General features: G+C 45.2%; 1 protein-coding gene across 3 annotated transcripts; it reads right to left on the bottom strand.

The window, feature by feature from the left end:
• Window positions 1-1,996: 1,996 nt before the first annotated feature.
• Window positions 1,997-20,522, bottom strand: LOC121550533 (folylpolyglutamate synthase, mitochondrial). Of its 3 annotated transcripts, none has more exons than XM_041862828.2 (15): window positions 20,391-20,522; window positions 18,873-19,004; window positions 18,601-18,654; window positions 18,420-18,484; window positions 17,888-18,002; window positions 4,890-4,967; window positions 4,717-4,778; window positions 4,506-4,608; window positions 4,296-4,373; window positions 4,033-4,180; window positions 3,794-3,877; window positions 3,502-3,652; window positions 3,128-3,203; window positions 2,903-2,969; window positions 1,997-2,675 (listed from the first exon to the last, which is right to left on the bottom strand). In XM_041862828.2, exons 1-15 carry the CDS (start codon window positions 20,400-20,402, stop codon window positions 2,293-2,295), a joined length of 1,608 nt encoding a protein of 535 aa, XP_041718762.1. In that variant the 5' UTR covers window positions 20,403-20,522; the 3' UTR covers window positions 1,997-2,292. The 3 variants fall into 3 exon arrangements, with proteins under 3 accessions (XP_041718762.1, XP_041718761.1, XP_041718763.1); XM_041862827.2 differs by lacking the exon at window positions 20,391-20,522 and adding an exon at window positions 20,023-20,175; XM_041862829.2 differs by lacking the exons at window positions 4,296-4,373; window positions 20,391-20,522 and adding an exon at window positions 20,023-20,176.
• Between the last annotated feature and the right edge of the window lie 3,338 nt (window positions 20,523-23,860).

The following is a 23,860-nucleotide window of genomic DNA, read 5'->3' on the forward strand; positions in this document are numbered from 1 at the left end:
TTTTGATGTGGTTGTCATAGAGGCTTTCAATCCACTGTAACATACAGTCCAGCAGCAATATCCAAAATACCTATGGCTAAATCTCTGAGCTCAGCATGAAAATGTTTATTTATATATTTTATCTTGAAAGTGTAAGCAGATTGTAGGGCTCCTCTCCTATGACCTTCTGTCTGGGGTAATCTTGATGAGAGGCTAATTAGCAGGAGAGAGACACTGGTGCCCTAGTTGGGCCCTGAACCCACACAAACATCCCACTTTAACCCTTTCTCTCCCGGGCCTGGCCATCGGGCTAACCCCCTCAGATGCTGAAGTAATGAAAGGATTCATCCAGGATAAGGGGATTGGAGCATACCTTCTCTTAAATTATTTTGAATGTAAAGCTAATGGCAATCCCCCTTGGCATTTTTCCTATTTTGTTGCCTTCCAACCTGGAATTAAAATGGATTTTGGGGGGGTTTGTATCATGTGATTTACACAACATGCCTACCAGTTTGAAGATGCAAAATATTTTTTATTGTGAAACAAACAAGAAATTAGACAAAAAAACAGAAAACTTGAGCGTGCATAACTATTCACCCCCCCCCCCCCCCAAAGTCAATACTTTGTAGAGCCACCTTTTGCAGCAATTACAGCTGCAAGTCTCTTGGGGTATGTTTCTATAAGCTTGGCACATCTAGCCACTGGGATTTTTGCCCATTCTTCAAGGCAGAACTGCTCCAGCTCCTTCAAGTTGGATGGGTTCCGCTGGTGTACAGCAATCTTTAAGTCATACCACAGATTCTCAATTGGATTGAGGTCTGGGCTTTGACTAGGCCATTCCAAGACATTTAAATGTTTCCCCTTAAACCACTCAAGTGTTGCTTTAGCAGTATGCTTAGGGTCATTGTCCTGCTGGAAGGTGAACCTCCGTCCCAGTCTCAAATCTCTGGAAGACTGAAACAGGATTCCCTCAAGAATTTCCCTGTATTTAGCGCCATCCATCATTCCTTCAATTCTGACCAGTTTCCCAGTCCCTGCCGATTAAAAACATCCCCACAGCATGATGCTGCCACCACCATGCTTCACTGTGGGGATGGTGTTCTCGGGGTGAAGAGAGCCAGATATAGCGTTTTCCTTGATGTCCAAAAATATCAATTTTAGTCTCATCTGACCAGAGTACCTTCTTCCATATGTTTGGGGAGTCTCCCACATGCCTTTCTTAAAGCAATGGCTTTTTTCTGGCCTCTCTTCCATAAAGCCCAGCTCTGTGGAGTGTACGGCTTAAAGTGGTCCTATGGACAGATACTCCAATCTCCGCCGTGGAGCTTTACAGCTCCTTCAGTGTTATCTTTGGTCTCTTTGTTGCCTCTCTGATTAATGCCCTCCTTGCCTGGTCTGTGAGTTTTGGTGGGTGGCCCTCTCTTAGCAGGTTTGTTGTGGTGCCATATTCTTTCCATTTTTTAATAATGGATTTAATGGTGCTCCGTGGGATGTTCAAAGTTTCTGATATTTTTTTATAACCCAACCCTGATCTGTACTTCTCCACAACTTTGTCCCTGACCTGTTTGGAGAGCTCCTTGGTCTTCATGGTGCCGCTTGCTTGGTGGTGCCCCTTGCTTAGTGGTGTTGCAGACTCTGGGGCCTTTCAGAACAGGTGTATATATACTGAGATCAAGTGACAGATCATGTGACACTTAGATTGCACACAGGTGGACTTTAACTAATTATGTGGCTTCTGAAGGTAATTGGTTGCACCAGGTCTTATTTAGGGGCTTCATAGCAAAGGGGGTGAATATATATGCACGCACCACTTTTCCGTTATTTATTTTTGACTATTTTGTGTATGTTCATTACTTGAAATCCAAATAAAAATCAATTTAAATTACAGGTTGTAATGCAACAAAATAGGAAAAACGCCAAGGGGGATGAATACTTTTGCAAGGCACTGTATGTGGCAGTCTGTATGTATGAACAGTCAGTGCTAGGCTAGCGTACAAATGAACATGAAAACAACAAATTAATATAAATGTCTTTATTCACAATTAATAAAACATTTTAATCACCCTGAGAAAAACACAAAACTTTACTTGCTGACACAGTACAGAACAACTTTGTAGTATGAATGCCCAGGTATCCTGCACTGAGGACAGAGCAACATGAGTGCACTGCATTGGACAAGGAGCACACACCTATTCAAGAAGACCCTCAGCTGTAAACACCTCAAATATGATACCTGTCAAACATTGAGTGTATCTCAATGTCCTACAGAAAACCCAGCCAGACTGATGGGCCAATTATTGGACCAATAGTTCATTAGGAGGCTAGTGAGGGGTCCAGGTATTTCAGCACCCCTCCTACTAGGTGTAGACTACCTGTGACCAGGACAGAGACGTGGGCTGCCTCTCTCAGTGGTTCTGCTTTAGCTGTGATACTGGACTGTACTGGGAGGTAGGGGCTCCCTGCAGTAGCCAGCACAACATCCCTTCCCTGGCTGATCCACTGGAGGGCGCTGAGGATGCAGGGGAAGACCAGGGTGTGGGTCCTGGTCTTGGCCACTAGGGGGAGCCTGTCCTTTATCAGCAGCTCAGACTCAGACTGCTGCTGAGTGTCTGTCCCACTCAGCCTCTGCCAGCTGATCTGGTTGTCAATGCAACGGGTCAGCATGTTCTCCACAGACACATTGAAATTCTGCTGATCTGAAAAAGAGAAGAGCAAACAAAGAAAGTGAAGGACTGCACACACACCTCTCATACATTTCTCACAGCTGGACAATGAATGTGGTAGCATTCTTTTACATAGCCAAGACAACATATGAAAAATATTCCAACTTATGTAATCATATGTTTCATACTTGTTGTGGCAATTATGCTCCAGTAAATTGCCATTTCTTTGCAGCTGTCTGTTAAAACCCCAGAAAACTCACCTGCATTGTTTTCTGTAATAGTTTCAGTGATGTTGGGACAAAACACAGCAAAATCAAACTGGCATGGCTGCAAGGACAACAAAGGGAGAAGATGTTAGATATTTAGTCTATTTCAGGGTTTGATCAGTTTGTGCTTCTTTAGGTGCTGTACAAAAGTCATATTCCGGCCAGAGCTGCAGAGATGAGCAGGATCTGTGTATCTGATCCCAGACCTGTAGAACTCACCTCTAGGAGTTTGAGAATGGCAGCAGAGTCCCTCTCTCCTGTGGTGTTGAACAGCAGTACTCTGATCACAGGGCCCCTGTCATACACACACACACACACACACACACACACACACACACACAAGTGAGTAGGCCTACTCAGAGATGCTGTCTATCAAAGAATGACATACTCAAATCTGACCGTAAAATGAATGGATGGTCATTTCCACACAAAATGTAGTATCACATCAATTCTGAGCTGGTGTGTGCTGATGTTTGTGTGCATGCAACTATTTCTTACAGTCATATAGGACTACAGTTTTCCACTATCGTTTGACCAACTAAGGCCACTGTAGAAAAGTCTGTGGGCCCCCTAGAGGCCAGGCAGGGACTAACCTGTTGCTACTCTCCTCCTGCTGGGTCTCCTGGCTGAACCAGTGTACACAGGCCTGCATGCTGCCCATGGTGTGGGCTCCGTCCAGGTAGTAGGTGACAGGACCATGCCTCAGAGTCTGAGATCTTCCAGGCCACTCTGTCGCCTCCAGCCCTGACAGAGGGAGGGAGAGACAGAGGGAGGGAGATGAGTGGAGAAGTAGGGGAAGGGTGAGATAGATACTTTTTCATTTTGTGCTTTCAGGCACAGGTGTTTATTTATCTGGATGTTTCATGGGTGAGAATATGCTCTGACCTTTGACCATGATGGGGCTGGGCTTAAAGACTGCGGCATGGGAGACCAGCCTGTTCTCCACTACTGGGGTAGCGAGCTGATCATCTGAAAGTAAGCAGTGTCCCACAGTAACTTACTGAACCTCATTACGATTGGAATGTGTACTGTTATCTTGAGCAATATGTTCCCATACTAGCTAGAATAACATTGTCATACTTTGTGAGTTATAATATAACACACACACACATCAACACACACACCAGACTGTCTGTAGTGCTGTAGCCAGGTCTTGCTGAGCTGCAGGGCGAGTGATGCGTTGCAACGCTGCTGTTGTCCAGCTAGCCCCAGACTCAGTGGGCCAGCCCCAGACTCATACTGCTCCAGATCTGGACAAACCCACAGAGGACACTACACAACACAGGGGGAGAGGGGGTCAACTAAGCATCTGAAATATGGGCACGCTCAAACAAACACATAGCATATCCATCCACATCCAGGAGGAGAAAAGGCCCCAGTCACTCACCCCTATTTCTTTGGCTCTGTCCTGTAGAACAGTCATGGGCCTAACTGGCTGCCTGACAGTGAACGCTGGCACCCCTGGCTGGGGAGGGATAATACTTCATTCAACTACATTCACCCCCTGCAGACAGGCTATAGATAGTAAGAATAATGGCACATGTACACAGTGCACATAGTAAGTTGACCTCACCAACACAACATGCATTACTCGCACCTTAAATATGCCTGCTTTCTGCCAGGCTATCTCCTCTATAGTGTCTCCTAGTATACTTGTGTGATCAATTCCTAAGGAGGATATCCCACAAACCCACGGCTTCCTGTACAGCAAATGTCCGAAAGAAAAAGAAGTGAATACAGATTCTGTAACTAATCAATCGTTTGTTTGACTTTGATAGTACAGCCTCTATGATATGCAGCGAAATTACCTGATGATATTTGTACAGTCATAGGCCCCTCCAATCCCAACCTCAATAACAGCTAAATCCACCTGTTACATAAAGAGATACTGCTCAGAATGGTTTACAACTTTTATCAATTGATTTGGTTATTAGTACATTTGTAAACAAACTGTACATGTGACAGGGTATGTGAATGTTACCCTCTCCTGTAGGAAGACATGGAATGCCAGGATGGTGAGGAAGCGGAAATAGGCCGGCATACTAACTCCATGGGAGTCCTGAGGATCAGTGCAGTGACACAGTCATAACAGGGAAGGGTCAAAGAGTTTATTTGAAGCTGGTGGGCTACATCAGTGTTCATTCTTCAACACTACACTCTCAGAAAAAAAGGTTAAGGTTAGGTTACATTATTGCTCCCTGGGGTACAAAAAAATCTAAATACACATAATGTACCTTCAGAGGTACACATACAGTATGTACTGTTCGGTACATTTTAGGGTACATGTGCAGATAATCTAGTATAATGGTACATTTTTGTACCCAATATTTGATTATGGAAGTGTTTTACCAGAAGTGTTGTACCAGTTTAAGCGGTCCAAAGAGATTGATCGGGATCTTAAGCACTTACAAATTCGTAACAGATCATACTAATTGCAGGAAAAACATATATACAGTACATACCTTGAAATAAACAATTACATTAATCCGATGGATATTTTACCATTCATTTCTGCAAAACGTGCTGTGTTGATGGAGTTGTTGTCGCTTGCTTGCTAATGTTAGCCAACTAGCTAGCTTATTCCATCCCCAAACACCATGCTAGATCCGAGTGGGCCAGTTGGTTTTGCATGGCCCGGTGTACTTAGATAGCTGGCTATCTTCGTTTTTTATCATCGACTAGCAACATAACAAACATGACAAAACTCATTGGGCACTTTAGTACCCGATTCGCCTCCATCACCGAAGCCACCAGCAGGCTGTTCCTTTCTTGACGTCAAAGCCGCAATGTATCGTTGGTATGTGAGTTTTATTTGATAAATGTAATTGAAATTAAGAAAATATAAGTGTATAATTTACACTACCAGTCAAAGGTTTGGACACACCTACTCATTTAAGGGTTTTTCTTTATTTTGACCATTTTTTATTGTAGAATAATAGTGAAGACATAAAAACTTTGAAATAACACATATGGAATCATGTAGTAACCAACATTTTTTAAAAACTAATCAAAATATATTTTATATTTGAGATTCTTCAAATAGCCACCCTTTCCCTTGATGACAGCTTTGCAAACTCTTGGCATTCTCTCAACCAGCTTCACCTGGAATGCTTTTCCAACAGTCTGGAAGGAGTTCCCACATATGCTGAGCACTTGTTGGCTGTTTTTCCTTTACTCTGCAGTCCAACTCATCCCAAACCATCTAATTTGGGTTGAGGTTAGGGGATTGTGGAGGCCAGGTCATCTGAATCAGCACTCCATCACTCTTATTCTTGGTAAAATACCCCTTACACAGCTTGGAGGTGTGTTGGGTCATTGTCCTGTTGAAAAACAAATGATAGTCTCACTAAGCGCAAACCACATGGGATGGCGTATCGCTGCAGAATGCTGTGGTAGCCATGCTGGTTAAGTGCGCCTTGAATTCTAAATACATCAAAGACAGTGTCAACAGCAAAGCACCCCCACACCATAATACCTCCTCCTCCATGCTTTACAGTGGGAACTACACATGCAGAGATCATCCATTCACCCACACCGCGTCTCACAAATAACCAAAATTCTCCAATTTGGACAACAGACCAAAGGACACATTTCCACTGGTCTAATGTCCATTGCTCGTGTTTATTGGCCCAAACAAGTCTCTTCTTCTTATTGGTGTCCAAAAGTAGTGGTTTCTTTGCAGCAATTTGACCATGAAGGCCTGATTCACACAGTCTCCTCTGAACAGTTGATGTTGAGATGTCTGTTACTTGAACTCTGTGAAGCATTTATTTGGGCTGCAATTTCTGAGGCTCATAACTCTAATAAACGTATCCTCTACAGCAGAGGTAACTATGGGTCTTCAATTCCTGTGGTGGTCCTCATGAGAGCCAGTTCCATCATAGCGCTTGATGGTTTTTGCAACTGCACTTGAAGAAACTTTCAAAGTTCTTGAAATCTGTCACGGTTTCGGCCGAGGCTGCCTCTCTCCCTTGTTCGGGCAGGCTTCGGCGTTCGTCGTCTCCGGAATTCTAGCTGCCACCGATAGATGTTTCATGTAATACAGCTTTTGGAACATTCAGTCTGCGTCCTGCGTTTGATTCCTACACTACACCTACAACACGCCCTGACAGAATCATATACCACCAATGGAATCAGCAGGAGCCGAAGCAGCCCAGACGAGACTGGAAGCCCAGGTTCGGGACCAGCAAGAGCAGCTCCTGCAGATGGGGACCGCCCTGCAGGAGGTGATTACCACACTCCGAGGCTGGGGTTCGCCTCCACCGCCGCCCGCCCTGCCAGCACCATCGGCCAGCCCGCCCATTCCAGCGCCGGAACCTCGAGGAGTCCGACTATCTCTCCCGAGGGCCTACGACGGGACCGCGGCTGGGTGTCAGGGATTCCTGCTCCAGGTAGAGCTATACCTGGCCACAGTGCACCCGGCACCTTCAGGGCATGAGAGCGTGTCCGCCCTGAGCTCCTGCCTGGCCGGGAAAAGCGTTGGAGTGGGCCAACGCGGAGTGGAGGAAGATCGACGCCACGACGATTACGTACACCGAGTTCTCCCGCCGCTTCAGGGCGGTGTTTGACCATCCCCCGGAGGGGAAAGCGGCGGGGAGCGTCTGGTCTTCCTCCGGCAGGGGAGGAGAAGTGCCCAGGAATTCGCGCTCGAATTCCGTACTCTAGCGGCAGATGCAGGGTGGAATGATCGGGCCCTCATCGATCTATACCGATGCAGCCTACGAGAGGACGTCCGTCGGGAGCTGGCTTGTAGGGACACCAGCCTCACTTTCGACCAGCTGGTTGATATGTCCATCAGGCTGGATACCCTGCTGGCTACCCGCGGACGTCCTGCGGAGGGTCCGTCCATTCCACCCTCCAGCGCCTCCGAGCCTTGTCCTTTGGAGCTCGGGGCGCTGGCGCTAGAGAGAGGAGGAGTCGGCAGGCTAGGGGGTCCATCCACTGCACCAACTGTGGTCGGGGAGGACACACCGCGGCTAGGTGCTGGGGATGGCCTCCTAGGGGAGATGACGACAGGTCCCGCACTGGGGATTCCCTCCAGGTGAGTAGGCGCCCCACTCACCCAGAGCTCACTGTTGCCCATTTTTGTATGCCTGTACGTTTTCCACAGGTAGCACCTCATTCCCAGCATAAGGCGCTGGTAGATTCAGGCGCGGCTGGGAATTTTATTGATAAAAAGTTTTGTTTAGCGTTAGGGATTCCCCTCATTCCTGTTGATGTTCCTTTTCCCGTTCACGCCCTAGATAGTCGTCCGTTGGGTACGGGCTTAATCAGGGAGGTCACGGCGCCACTTAGGATGTGTGCGCAGGGGGTTCATCAGGAGATGATTCAGCTGTTCCTGATTGACTCTCCTGCGTATCCGGTGGTGCTGGGCATGCCCTGGTTGAGTACCCATAACCCAGTGATTTCGTGGCAGGAGAGGGCTCTGATGGAGTGGTCTGCTCAGTGTGTGGGTAGATGTTTGGGCGTTTCCGTAGGGGGCTACCTCGGTGGAGAGTCCAAACCAGGTGCCCGCATTGCACGTTCCACCTGAGTATGGGGATTTGGCTATCGCGTTTAGTAAGGCGAGGGCGACGCGGTTGCCACCCCATAGGCAGGGGGATTGTGCGATAAACCTACAGGCAGGAGCTGCGCTCCCACGGAGCCATGTGTATCATCTGTCTCAGGAGGAGAAGAAAGCTATGGAGATTTACATAGACGAATCGCTTAGACAAGGATACATACGGCCGTCCACTTCCCCGCGTCCTCGAGTTTCTTTTTTCGTGAAGAAAAAGGATGGTGGTTTGCGCCCGTGCATCGATTACCGTGGTCTCAATCAGATTACGGTGAAGTATAGTTATCCACTCCCGCTGATTGCGACCATGACTGAGTCGTTGCATGGGGCGCGTTTCTTCACGAAATTAGATCTCAGGAGCGCGTACAACTTGGTGCGCATCAGGGAGGGTGATGAATGGAAAACAGCCTTTAGTACCACCTCGGGCCATTACGAGTATCTGGTCATGCCATACGGGTTGATGAACGCTCCATCAGTTTTCCAATCATTTGTGGATGAGATCTTCAGGGACATGCAGGGGCAGGGGGTGGTGGTGTACATTGATGACATTCTCGTGTACTCACCTACCCGTGTCGAGCATGTGGCCCTGGTGCGCAGGGTGTTGCGGAGGCTGGTGGAGCACGACCTGTATGTGAAGGCAGAGAAGTGTCTGTTTTTCCAGGAGTCGGTCTCCTTTTTGGGTTATCAGTTGTCTGCGTCAGGGGTGAAGATGGAGGTAGACCGGGTGTCGGCCGTGCGTAATTGGCAAACACCAACCACTGTGAAGGAGGTGCAGCAGTTTTTGGGGTTTGCAAATTACTACAGGAGGTTTATCCGGGGTTTTGGACAGGTGGCAGCTCCCATCACGTCTCTGTTGAAGGGGGGTCCGGTGCGTCTGCAGTGGTCGGCCGAGGCGGACAGGGCGTTTGGGAGGCTGAAGGACCTGTTTACCTCGGCCCCGGTGCTGGCGCATCCGGATCCCTCTTTGCCGTTCCAAGTAGAGGTGGACGTTTAGGAGCCGTGCTTTCACAACGATCTGGCGCGCCACCTAAACTCCGCCCCTGTGCTTTTTATTCTAAGAAGCTCAGTCCGGCGGAGCGGAACTATGACGTAGGGGACAGGGAGCTGTTAGCCGTGGTACAGGCTCTAAAGGTGTGGAGGCACTGGCTTGAGGGGGCTCAACACCCTTTCCTCATTTTGACGGACCACCGTAACCTGGAGTACATCCGGGCGGCGAGGAGGCTGAACCCTCGCCAGGCAAGATGGAGTATGTTCTTGACCAGGTTTACTTTTAAGATCACGTACATCCCTGGGTCACAGAATGGCAAGGCAGATGCGCTGTCTCGGCGGTATGACGCGGAGGAGAGGTCCGTGGAGCCCACTCCCATACTGCCTGAGTCATGTCTGGTGGCACCGGTAGTGTGGGAGGTCGATGCCGAACTCGAGCGGGCGGCACGCACCGACCCTAGTCCACCACAGTGCCCGGAGGGTCGGAAGTACGTTCCGCTCGAGGTTCGGGATCGATTGATCTATTGGGCTCACACGTCACCCTCCTCTGGACATCCGGGTATCGGCCGGACAGTGCACTGTCTTAGTGCCAAGTACTGGTGGCCCACGTTGGCAAGGGATGTGAGGGTTTATGTTTCCTCCTGCTCGGTGTGCGCCCAGTGTAAGGCGCCTAGACATCTACCTAGGGGTAAGTTGCTACCCCTGCCCGTTCCACAACGGCCATGGTCCCACCTCTCAGTGGACTTTATAACAGACCTTCCCCTCTCCCAAGGGAATACTACCATCCTGGTCGTTGTGGACCGGTTCTCTAAGGCCTGTCGTTTGCTCCCCATGCCGGGTCTTCCTACGGCCCTGCAAACTGCCGAGGCACTGTTTACCCATGTGTTCCGGCACTACGGGGTACCCGAGGACATTGTGGCTGATCGGGGTCCCCAATTCACCTCCAGAGTCTGGAGAGCGTTTATGGAGCGGTTGGGGGTCTCGGTGAGCCTCACCTCGGGTTACCACCCGGAGAGCAATGGGCAGGTGGAACGCGTAAACCAGGATGTGGGTAGGTTTCTCAGAACATACTGCCAGGACCGGCCGGAGGAGTGGTCAAGGTACGTTCCCTGGGCCGAGATGGCCCAGAATTCCCTACGCCATTCCTCCACTAACCTAACTTCATTTCAATGTGTGTTAGGTTACCAGCCGGTTCTGGCACCCTGGCAGCAGAGCCAGATCGAGGCTCCTGCGGTGGATGAGTGGGCGCGGCGCTCGGAGGAGACTTGGAACGCTGCACACGTCCACCTGCAGCGGGCCCTCCGACGTCAGAAGGCGAGCGCTGATCTCCACCGCAGTGAGGCACCGGTGTACGCACCTGGTGATCGAGTCTGGCTCTCTACCAGAAACCTGCCCCTCCGCCTGCCCTGTCGGAAACTGGGTCGGCGGTTTGTAGGGCCATTTAAAGTCCTGAGAAGGTTGAACGAGGTATGTTATAGATTACAGCTACCTGTGGAGTATAAGTGTATTAACCCCTCGTTCCATGTGTCCCTTCTCAGGCCGGTGGTAGCGGGCCCACTCCAAGAAGATGAGATCTTGGAGACTCCTCCGCCCCCGTTGGACATTGAGGGGGCACCGGCGTACTCCGTGAGATCCATCTTGGATTCGAGACGCCGGATGGGGGGTCTCCAGTATCTAGTGGAGTGGGAGGGGTACGGTCCGGAGGAGCGGTGCTGGGTGCCGAGGAGAGACGTGTTGGACCCGTCGCTCCTGACGGAGTTCCATCGGAGGCATCCGACGCGCCCTGCGCCGCGTCCCCCTGGTCGTCCCCGAGGCCGGAGTCGGCGCACGTCTGGAGCCGCGCGTCAAGGGGGGGGGGTACTGTCACGGTTTCGGCCGAGGCTGCCTCTCTCCCTTGTTCGGGCAGGCTTCGGCGTTCGTCGTCTCCGGAATTCTAGCTGCCACCGATAGATGTTTCATGTTCGTTTGCTTTTGTCTGTTTGTTTCCACACCTGTTTCTGTTTTGACGTAATTAGTGTCCTATAAGTTTCTCGTTGTGTTTGTCTAGTGTTGTATATGATTGTTTCCGTCAGTGTTGTGTCTTGCTCGGTTGAGCGTATTTCTCCACTGTGCTGGAGCTTATTTGCACTTGTGTGTGCACCGTTTCATTTTGTCGCACCTGTTAGTGCGCATTTACCTTTCGCCTTCGTGCGTGTTTTTGCTGTCGGGCTTAGTTGTCCTGTTGCCTGTGTTTGGGCCAGTAATACAGCTTTTGGAACATTCAGTCTGCGTCCTGCGTTTGATTCCTACACTACACCTACAACACACCCTGACAAAATCTTCCTTATTGACAGACCTTCAAGTCTTAAAGTAATGATGGACTGTCATTTCTCTTTGCTTATTTGAGCTGTTCTTGCCATAATATGGATTTGGTCTTTTACCAAATAGGGCTATCTTCTGTATACCCCCTACCTTGTCACAACACAACTGATTGGCTCAAACACATTAAGAAGGAAAGAAATTCCACAATTCCACGCATTCCAGGTGACTACCTCATGAAGCTGGTTGAGCTGTCAAGAAGGCAAAGGGTGGCTATTTGAAGAATCTCAAATATTAAACATATTTTGATTTGGGTTACTACATGATTCCATATGTGTTATTTCATAGTTTTGATGTCTTCGCCATTATTCTACAATGTAGAAAATAGTCAAACTAAAGAAAAACCCTTGAATGAGTAGGTGTGTACAAACCTTTGACTGGTACTATACAGTGGGGAAAAAAAGTATTTAGTCAGCCACCAATTGTGCAAGTTCTCCCACTTAAAAAGATGAGAGAGGCCTGTAATTTTCATCATAGGTACACGTCAACTAATTGAGATTATTTTTCTCCAGAAAATCACATTGTAGGATTTTTAATGAATTTATTTGCAAATTATGGTGGAAAATAAGTATTTGGTCACCTACAAACAAGCAAGATTTCTGGCTCTCACAGACCTGTAACTTCTTCTTTAAGAGGCTCCTCTGTCCTCCACTCGTTACCTGTATTAATGGCACCTGTTTGAACTTGTTATCAGTATAAAAGACACCTGTCCACAACCTCAAACAGTCACACTCCAAACTCCACTATGGCCAAGACCAAAGAGCTGTCAAAGGACACCAGAAACAAAATTGTAGACCTGCACCAGGCTGGGAAGACTGAATCTGCAATAGGTAAGCAGCTTGGTTTGAAGAAATCAACTGTGGGAGCAATTATTAGGAAATGGAAGACATACAAGACCACTGATAATCTCCCTCGATATGGGGCTCCACGCAAGATCTCACCCCGTGGGGTCAAAATGATCACAAGAACGGTGAGCAAAAAATCCCAGAACCGCACGGGGGGACCTAGTGAATGACCTGCAGAGAGCTGGGACCAAAGTAACAAAGCCTACCATCAGTAACACACTACGCCGCCAGGGACTCAAATCCTGCAGTGCCAGACGTGTCCCCCTGCTTAAGCCAGTACATGTCCAGGCCCGTCTGAAGTTTGCTAGAGTGCATGTGGATGATCCAGAAGAGGATTGGGAGAATGTCATATGGTCAGATGAAACCAAAATATAACTTTTTGGTAAAAACTCAACTCGTCGTGTTTGGAGGACAAAGAATGCTGAGTTGCATCCAAAGAACACCATACCTACTGTGATGCATGGGGGTGGAAACATCATGCTTTGGGGCTGTTTTTCTGCAAAGGGACCAGGACTACTGATCCGTGTAAAGGAAAGAATGAATGGGGCCATGTATCGTGAGATTTTGAGTGAAAACCTCCTTCCATCAGCAAGGGCATTGATGATGAAACGTGGCTGGGTCTTTCAGCATGACAATGATCCCAAACACACCGCCCGGGCAACGAAGGAGTGGCTTCGTAAGAAGCATTTCAAGGTCCTGGAGTGGCTTAGCCAGTCTCCAGATCTCAACCCCATAGAAAATCTTTGGAGGGAGTTGAAAGTCTGTGTTGCCCAGCGACAGCCCCAAAACATCACTGCTCTAGAGGAGATCTGCATGGAGGAATGGGCCAAAATACCAGCAACAGTGTGTGAAAACCTTGTGAAGACTTACAGAAAACGTTTGACCTGTGTCATTGCCAACAAAGGGTATATAACAAAGTATTGAGAAACTTTTGTTATTGACCAAATACTTATTTTCCACCATAATTTGCAAATAAATTCATTAAAAATCCTACAATGTGATTTTCTGGATTTTTTTTCCTCATTTTGTCTGTCATAGTTGACGTGTACCTATGATGAAAATTACAGGCCTCTCTCATCTTTTTAAGTGGGAGAACTTGCACAATTGGTGGCTGACTAAATACTTTTTTCCCCACTGTATATATATTCACTACCGTGCAAAAGTTTGGGGTCACTAAGAAATGTCCTTGTTTTCGAAAGAAAAGCAATTTTTTTGTCCATTAAAATAACATCAAATTGATCAGAAATACAGTGTAGACATTGTTAACGTTGTAAATGGCTACTGCAGCTGGAAACGGCTGATTTTTTATGGAATATCTACATAGGCGTACAGAGGCCCATTATCAGCAACCATCGGTCCTGTGTTTGCTAATCCAAGTTTATCGTTTTAAAAGGCTAATTGATCATTAGAAAACCCTTTTGCAATTATGTTAGCACAGCTGAAAACTGTTGTGCTGATTAAAGAAGCAATAAAACTGGCCTTCTTGAGACTAGTTGAGTATCTGGAGCATCAGCAATTGTGGGTTCGATTACAGGCTCAAAATGGCCAGAAACAAATAACTTTCTTCTGAAACTCGTCAGTCTATTCTTTTTCTGAGAAATAAAGGCTATTCCATGCAAGAAATTGCCAAGAAACTGAAGATCTCGTACAACGCTGTGTACTACTCCCTTCACAGAACAGTGCAAACTGTCTCTAACCAGAAGAGAAAGAGGAATGGGAGGCCCCGGTGCACAACTGAGCAAGAGGACAAATACTTTAGAGTGTCTAGTTTGAGAAACAGACGCCTCACAGGTCCTCAACTGGCAGCTTCATTCAATAGTACCCGCAAAACAACAGTCTCAACGTCAACAGTGAAGAGGCATCTCCAGGATGCTGTCCTTCTAGGCAGAGATGCAAAGAAAAAGCCATATCTCAGACTGGCCAATAAAAATAAAAGATTAAGATGGGCAAAAGAACACAGACACCGGACAGAGGAAGATTGGTAAAAAGTGTTATGGACAGACGAATCGAAGTTTGAGGTGTTCGGATCACAAAGAATAACCTTTGTGAGACGCAGACCAAATGAAAAGATGCTGGAGGAGTGCTTGATGCCATCTGTCAAGCATGGTGGAGGCAATGTGATGGTCTGGGGGTGCTTTGGTGGTGGTAAAGTGGGAGATTTGTACATGGTAAAAGGGATCGAAGAAGGAAGGCTATCACTCCATTTTGCAATGGCATGCCATACCCTGTGGACAATGACCCAAAGCACAGCTCCAAACTATGCAAGAACTATTTAGGGAAGATGCAGACAGCTGGTAATCTGTCTATAATGGAGTGGCCAGCACAGTCACCGGATCTCAACCCTATTGAACTGTTGTGGGAGCAGCTTGACCGTATGGTACGTAAGAAGTGACCATCAAGCCAATCCAACTTGTGGGAGGTGCTTCAGGAAGCATCGGGTGAAATCTCTTCAGATTACCTCAACAAATTGACAACTAGAATGCTAAAGGTCTGCAAGGCTGTAATTGCTGCAAATGGAAGATTCTTTGACGAAAGCAAAGTTTGAAGGACACAATTATTATTTCAATTACAAATCATTATTTCAAACCTTGTGAATGACTACATTTCCTATTCATTTTGCTATATTTGCTATTCAAACTCATTTCATAGATGTTTTCATGGAAAATAAGGAAATTTCTAAGTGACCCCAAACTTTTGAACGGTAGTGTGTGTATGTGTATGTGTATATATATATATATATATATATATATATATATATATATATATATAAACAAACCTTTGCATAAAGACCATTTAGATGGAATATAATCAACCTACGTTGTTCGATTTGTGGAATATTCAGTGCATTCGGAAGGTATTCAGACCCCTTGACTTTTTCCACATTTTGTTACGTTACAGCCTTATTCTAAAATTGATTAAATAGTTTTTTTCCCCCTCATCAATCTACACACAATACCCCATAATGACAAAGCAAAAACAGGTTTTTAGAAATGCTTGCAAAAGTATTAAAAATAAAAAACTGAAATATCACATTTACATAAGTATTCAGATCCTTTACTTTGTTGAAGCACCATTGGCAGTGATTACAGCCTCAAGTCTTCTTCGGTTTGACGCTACAAGCTTGGCACACTTGTATTAGGGCAATTTCTCCCATACTTCTCTGCAGATCCTCTCAAGCTCTGTCAGGTTGGATGGGGAGTATCGCTGCACAGCTATTTTCAGGTCTCTCCAGAGATCAGGTTCAGGTCCGGGCTCTGGCTGGGCCACTCAAGGACATTCAGAGACTTGTCCTGAAGCTACTCCTGCGCTGTCTTGGCTGTGTGCTTAGGGTTGTTGTTCTGTTGGAAGGTGAACCTTCGCCCCAGTCTGAGGTCCTGATCGCTCTGGAGCAGGTTTTTATCAAGTATCTCTCTGTACTTTATTCCGTTCAGCTTTCCCTCGATCCTGACTAGTCTCCCATTCCCTGCTGCTGAAAAACATTCCCTCCCTGCTGCTCCCCACATCATGATGCTGCCACCACCGTGCTTCACCGTAGGGATGGTGCCAGGTTTCCTCCAGATGTGACGCTTGTCATTCAGGCCAAAGAGTTCAATCTTGGTTTCATCAGACGAGAGAATATTGTTTCTCATGGTCTGAGAGTCCTTTAGGTGCCTTTTGGCAAACTCCAAGTGGGCTGTTGTGCTTTTTACTGAAGAGTGGTTTCCGTCTGGCCACTCTACCATAAAGGCCTGATTGGTGGAGTGCTGCAGAGATGGTTGTCCTTCTGGAAGGTTCTCCCATCTCCACAGAGGAACTCTGAAGCTCTGTCAGAGTAAACATCGGGTTCTTGGTAACCTCCCTGACCAAGGCCCTTCTCCCGTGATTGCTCAGTTTGGCCGGGCGGCCAGCTGTAGGAAGAGTCTTGGTGGTTCCAAACTTCTTCAATTTAAGAATGATGGAGGTCACTGTGTTCATGGGGACCTTCAATGCTGCAGACAATTTATATTAACACTTTTTGATTCACTTTTTTGTATTCTTTTTTTCATTGTTAGACATAATAGACTGTAAAAACAAAATGAAATCAGCTCCAAGTGATTTTAATTTAAGAAATCTGTTCCCAAGTATAATAGAGAGACGTGATCGTATACAAATGTATGAAAGGTTTGAAATGATTATATTTTAGTCAAACATTATCTGTTTGGGCTTCTTGCGGTCAATTTATTTGTAATTACTTTTACATTTTTGTCATTTAGTAGACACTCTTATCCAGAGCGACTTAAATGAGCAATTAGGGTTAAGTGCCTTGCTCAAGGGCACATCTACAGATTTTTCACCTTGTCGGCTCGGGGATTCAAACCAGTGACCTTTCAATTACTGGCCCAAAGCTCTTAACCACTAGGCTACCTGCCGACCCTGTCTGTTCCGGCCCACCGACCATCCGCTTAAGAAAAAATCGGCCCGCAGCTGAATCTAGTTGATGATCCCTGTTATAAAGGCTTACATAAGAGCATGTGACAATAAAGAGCTGTAATTAATATTGTAGCAACCTTGTCAAGAGGCACAGACCTTTTGGCATAATGGTTAAGGTGTTCGCTTGACAGTTCCTGGACCCAGGTTTGAGTCCCAGTTGGGGCTACCCCCCTGAATTCACTACATGAGGGACTTGGTATAGAGAAGAGGAACATTTTTTACACTTAAAGATGCACTATGCAGAAATCGTTTGCCATTTCCTGGTTGCTAAAATTCGAATAGTTCGCCTAATTTCAGTTTATGTAACAAAACAAGCAAGTACAGTGTAGAGAATTATTGTGCCATCTATTTTTTCCATAACCAGAAATATTGTATTTTCAGCTGTTTGAAGCTGCTATACAAAACAGAAAGTAAAAGACGCAAAAACAAAACGTAAGAACTAAAGCATAGAAATAGCGCACGTAGAACAAATCTAGATTTGCTTTCAATGAGAATGACAGATCTATAACATACATTTCTATGTGAATTTGGTCGAGTCGCCCAAGAAGTTACATATTGCAGCTTTAAAAGGAAAAAACGGCTTTGTCACTGCGGTGGTACCCTAAAAAGGCACATTTGTACCTTTGGCTATTTTAAGGTACGAACTGCAAGGTACAATTATGTACCTATAACTAATGTTACAATGGATGCACCTTACATGGTACCACTACAGTGACAAGCGTTTGTACACCTTTAAGTACAATTCGTTACCTTTTTTCTGAGAGTGTATATGAAGACATACTGTACCTTTGTAGCATCTAACTGGGCAAACACCTCCCAGAAGTATTTGGTGAAGAGCTCTTTGCTGATTGGTTGTCCATTGATGCGTATTCTCTCTCTGACCTGTACCAGGTGTGGAGAGCTGTAAGGAACAGATGACATTCATAATGTTCACAGTAGGAGAGCCACCACATCTCTGACTGTATGTTAGGTGACATAGTAGTATGTGTGTGATAAGAATGTTCACATAGCATTGTACAAGCAAGCCAACAGGTCATATTTTGGCCATCTTTTCCCAATACTACAGTTAATCTTTCATTATCATTTGAGCACTTCAAAGCAGGCATACTTGTAACAACACAGGTTAATAATTAATTGGGCAAAGACCTAACAAGTCAAGGTTCAGTATAAGAATACCAGTGTTTCTCCATGCGCAAAACCCAGGCACTACACTTCATGATGCAACAGGTTAAAAAAAACTACAAACGAAACATAAGCTTGAACGCACATACTGAGGGAGAACTCACCAACACCTGTCTTCTTCAGTTATATACTATACCTGTAAAACCCAGTCCGAAAGCCATAGTCCCTGAGGATTCTCTCAGTAAAGGCACATGTTGATCCCTGAAAGAGCAGAGAGAGAGTAAGCAAGTCTTACATGAATTGTATTGTATTCCATGTCTACATACACATATTTTAGAAAAGCCTTGTCATTTTTTCACAAAAAATACCATGTTTACCTTGCCCTTGGTCCCTGTCACATGGATTATATTGAGGTGGTCCAGCTCGTCCACCTAAAAAAACATCCAACCGTGGAGTAGTGAGAGTGGCCAATAGGTCTCATAAGTCAAAGGGCCAAGAGAGGCAGTCAACAGATCAAGTTACAGGAGTCACCAGTGAGGAAATAAAGATTAGCATGTAATGATGCTCAGAATATATATATATTTGAGAGTGTGCAGATTGTGTGATGGCAGTCTACATGCTGGTTTCAGTGTGTCTGTTGGTCACTCACTGTGAGGCCTGTACGATGGAGGAAACCCTGCATGGCCTGGAGCTGCAGCTCAGGTAGCTCACTCCGCTCCCTCCGCACCTGATCCAACACACTCACATTGGTCTGCAAGGTGTTCAGGGCACACACTGCTTCCTGCACACACACACACACACACACATTTGTTTTATTATCCTTGCGTGGACCCAAAAATATATTCCAATTCAAAATCCTATTTTCCCTAATTCCTAACCCTAAAGCTAAACCTAACCTTAATCCTAAACCCCTAACCCTAATCCTAACTGTTACCCTAACCCTTAACCTCTAAGCATAAAATAGCCTTTTTCCTTGTGGGGACCGGTGAAATGTCCCCACTTGTCTGAATGTTCCTTGTTTTACTATCCTGGTCCCCACAAGGATAGTAAAACCAAACCACACACACACACCCCAATAAGTACCTATTGTTCTTTGATAACATATTCATAAGATTTGAAAGAAATTAAAAAGAAGGAACAGCTTCCTCCAAAGCTGCCTCCTCTCCTTGTTCGGGCAGGCGTCGGCATTCGTCGTCACCAGCCTTCTAGCCACTGCCGCTCCTCATCTCATCATTCCATTTGTTTTGTCTTGTTTATTACACACACCTGGTTCATATCCCCTCATCAGTACCTGTTTAAGTGTTCCCTCTGCCCCCTTGTCTTTGTGTGTGATTGTTTATTGTAGAGGAGATTATAGCTCGGTGGAGCTCGATTATATTGTGTATCGCCGGGTTATTCACCCGTGTGCCTTGTTATCCCCAGTGCGCCATTTGTCCACACTGGTGTGTATTACGCATTGCTGCGTACCTCTGTTTATTGATTAAACCAGTTATTCTGTGATTTACTCTCCTGCGTCTGACTCCGTCCAACATCACCCGCTACAATCAGTTAATGACAGAATGTCTCACAACACATTACTTGGCTGTGTTTGAATGCAGCAGCTATGGAACTGTAGAAGCCAATCAGAACCAGATACAACCTATTCACTGTGTACAACAATTTACCGAGCTGGCAACTAAAAAGTGACCGATTTGAATCAATAATCAATTGTCTACTTCTAAAATCTGTTACCTTTCACACATTATCTGACAATAAATCTGTGTCTGGTGTTTTTTTAACACAAAATATAGAATACGCACATAAAAGCCTTTAGTTCTCCTCAAGGCGACAGATGCCATGGTGTTATGTCAGCAGCTGTATAATAAGGCTATCTGCTACATTAAATCCCAGTAGAAGCTGAACTTGAAGCCATGAAGTAGATGACTGCTATAATCCCTGCAATATTGTGAGTGTAACTGGTATGCCACTTGGACCCGAGAGATCAATATCAAACTGGAGTGACCAGGTTCCAGAATTTTTCAGCATGCAGCATGCCAATTGTTGACAAAGGATTTACTGCCTCATAAACTGTGATGTCAGAGGGGCTTACAGAAAGCGAGCCTTCAGTCACCCAGGCTATATTGTAGAAAAGTAAAATACAAAAGTAAGTAAGATACAATCCACCAACCTCATAATCCATTATGAAAAGCCCAGTAGATGAGGTTGAGAAGTGTAGTCCTGCCTGATCCTTAGTGTGCAGTAAGAATTACTGTGTGACCAGAGAGTAGCGAACCATGACAGACTTGATTAGGAAACTTGCAGTCAGCAGCAGCACTAGGCATTATGCAATGGTGTGGTAGTTCTCTGCCCAGTCAATTATTGGTTAATTTATTGATTTATTTGTTTTGTTAGGTGATGATTATTCAAACACACCAGGTTGACCATCACATTTGAGACATTCCAGTTTGAATATAGAGCTGTTGTTTAAGAATATACTGTGATTTATGTTGATAATTTAACTCTATCAGTCCCGAGATCCCAGCAAAAACTTTTCATTTATCTGACTTTCATTTATCTGCATGTCCAAGCATTATATTTAGCCTCACAATTAGGTGTTTTACCATTTTATTTTCAAGACAACCAGGGCTACAAGTAGAACACAAAACAATTTGACATAAATAGTTGCATTCATGAGTTGTATTGACAAATGTCAATAAAAATATAAGGTCAGACAAAGCAAAAACCTGATTTTTTATTTATTTATAGTGAGCTCCAAAAGTATTGGGACAGTGACACATTTTTGGTTGATTTGGCTCTGTTCTTCAGGACTTTGAAATTATACAATGATTATGAGGTTAAATTGCCGACTGTGAGCTTTAATTTGAGCGTATTTTCATCCATATCGGGTGAACCGTTTAGATATTACAGCACTCTTTGTACATAGTCCCCCCATTTTAGGGGACCAAAAGTATTGAGACAGATTCACTTATATGTATATTAAAGAAGTACAAAGTTAAGTATTTAGTCCCATATTCATAGCACACAATGACTACATCAAGCTTGTGACTCTACACATTTGTTGGATGCATTTGCTGTTTGTTTTGGTTGTGTTTCAGATTATTTTGTGCCCAATACAAATGAATGGTAAATAATGTATTGTGTCATTTTGGAGTCACTTTTATTGTAAAAGAGAATATAATATGTTTCTATGATTGCGGATAATCCTGAATGAATCGTGAAATGATTAGTGAGAAATTACAGACGCACAAATATCATACCCCACCAAAAATGTCTTGGGGGTATGATATTTGTGCATCTGTAACTTTCTCACTCATCATTATTCACGATTAATTCACAAAATAATCTGAACCACAACCAAAACAAACAGCAAATGCATCCAACAAATGTGTAGTCACAAGCTTGATGTAGTCACTCATTGTCCATGTTCGTGAGAGCCTTAGCTTTTAATAGATGGATTTTAAGTTTGTAGCTCAAACCATTAGGACTCTACTGACATTTTTGTAAAAAAAGACCCGGCCCGGGCCACTTCGGGATCCGTCCTTGTCTCACAAACACCGTTCTAGTTTAGCCCCCGTTAATCAGACTAATGGTTGTTACCAACGGATGCAGAAGAAACAGACAAATCCAGTGGTACATCCATCCAATGGTACATCCAGAAGTATGTAGCTCAAACACACAATGTTTAAAAGGGGTTAAAAGTCCAAAACGCGCCAGTGGTACGGTGGGATTCATTGGGTAAACACATCTATCTAAGATTTCCCATATTTGAACACATTTTTGAACCGCCATTAATAAAACAGCAACAGTCTGTTTTTGTGACACTCTGCATGCCTGCATGGTTAACACCCTGCCCTAAATTTACATTTTAGTCATTTAGCAGACACTCTTATCCAGAGTGATTTACAGTTAGTGAGTGCATACATTATTTTTATTTTTTTCATACTGGCCCCCCGTGGGAATCGAACCCACAACCCTGGCGTTGCAAACGCGATGTTCTACCAACTGAGCTACATCCCTGCCGGCCATTCCCTGCCCTGGACGACGCTGGGCCAATTATGCGCCGCCCCATGCATCTCCCGGTCGCGGCCGGCTACGACAGAGCCTGGTGATATGTTACACAAGCAACATGCTACAGTTGCAACATTGTCAGTTAAATATATTATGTAAATTAGGTTAGTTTTATTTGCAATTGAACCTGCAATTTCAGTCTGTGTGAAAGGGGGGCAACTCACCCAATTACAAGTGACACAGTTTATATTACTATGTATAGGCAAATGGTAAATAATGTATCTTTATGAAGGGCGGTGTTTTATTTTTTGCTTAACTATAGAGATAATACAGGGTACACCTGTTACGGTACCAGGGACGGCTTGTTCAATAGGGCGATATGGGCGACGCACTGCCAAACGGGAAAAGGAAGGGATTTTTTTTCTAATCAATTATATCACGGCAACAGCAGTTATCAGTGTTCACGTCTGATCTGCCAGCCACTAAATGTCAAATCAGGCTAAAGTCGTGCTTCAAATGGCCCCGCCCGTTTTTGGGGGCGATTTCAGTCAAGTTGAAAATCGCCCAGAAGTCTCTCATAGCCTGTCATGTAAAATCAATTTTTTTCACATTTCAAAGCTTTCAATACATTCTCTATGGGTGTCTGTGGGCTTGCACTTACGCTTTCGTCATACGTGACGTAACGTTGAACGTAACTAAGACAATGGCGGCTAGAAGCGTCTCTGTTGCGACCTGCAGTGCGGCGTTATTTTATGTTTTTAATTTGTAGACTTAGTTTACAAACATTCTGCCAACCATGGATTTCCAGTGGTTGGTTTTGGACTGATCTTGTTGATCGTGTACATACCCGCTACGAACGGACTAAATAATGAAAACGCTGCTGGCAGCTGAATCCCAATACAGCTGGGAGACTTGGCTGGATGAGTCCCGGACAGAGAAGTGGAGCCGGCCACCTTCACCCTGGTCAGAGCGGACCGCGATCCTGGTAAGAGAGCGACTCTGTACCCCGACATTGAACTGCTTTCTGTGTCATTGCGACCTTACTATCAATTCAATTCAATTTAAGGGCTTTATTGGCATGGGAAACGTGTGTTAACATTGCCAAAGCAAGGGAAGTAGATAGTAAACAAAAGTGAAATAAACAATAAATATTAACAGTAAACATTACACTCAGAAGTTTCAAAAGAATAAAGACATTTCAAATGTCATATTATGTATATATACAGTGTTGTTACAATGTGCAAATAGTTAAAGTACAAATGGGAAAATAAATAAACATAAATATGGGTTGTATTTACAATGGTGTTTGTTCTTCACTGGTTGCCCTTTTCTTGTGGCAACAGGTCACAAATCTTGCAGCTGTGATGGCACACTGTGGTTTTTCACCCAGTAGATAAGGGAGTTTATCAAAATTGGGTTTGTTTTTGAATTCTTTGTGGATCGCTGTAATCTGAGGGAAATATGTGTCTCTAATATGGTCATACATTTGGCAGGAGGTTAGGAAGTGCAGCTCAGTTTCCACCTCATTTTGTGGGCAGTGTGCACATAGCCTGTCTTCTCTTGAGAGCCAGGTCTGCCTACGGCGGCCTTTCTCAATAGCAAGGCTATGGTCACTGAGTCTGTACATAG

Source organism: Coregonus clupeaformis, chromosome 18, assembly GCF_020615455.1.
Source record: "Coregonus clupeaformis isolate EN_2021a chromosome 18, ASM2061545v1, whole genome shotgun sequence".
NCBI classification, from domain to species: domain Eukaryota; kingdom Metazoa; phylum Chordata; class Actinopteri; order Salmoniformes; family Salmonidae; genus Coregonus; species Coregonus clupeaformis.

Bases quoted from the DNA above. Each gene is read 5' to 3' on its own strand.
- LOC121550533 (XM_041862827.2), bottom strand. From the start codon at position 20,061: ATGGCATCTGTCGCCTTGAGGAGAACTAAAGGCTTTTAT. The intron at 18,485-18,600 runs GTAAACATGGTA...CTGCTCTTTCAG, and splicing joins TGACAGGGACCAAGGGCAAG to GGATCAACATGTGCCTTTAC. The intron at 3,653-3,793 runs GTCAGAGCATAT...TCCCTCTGTCAG, and splicing joins CAGCCCCATCATGGTCAAAG to GGCTGGAGGCGACAGAGTGG.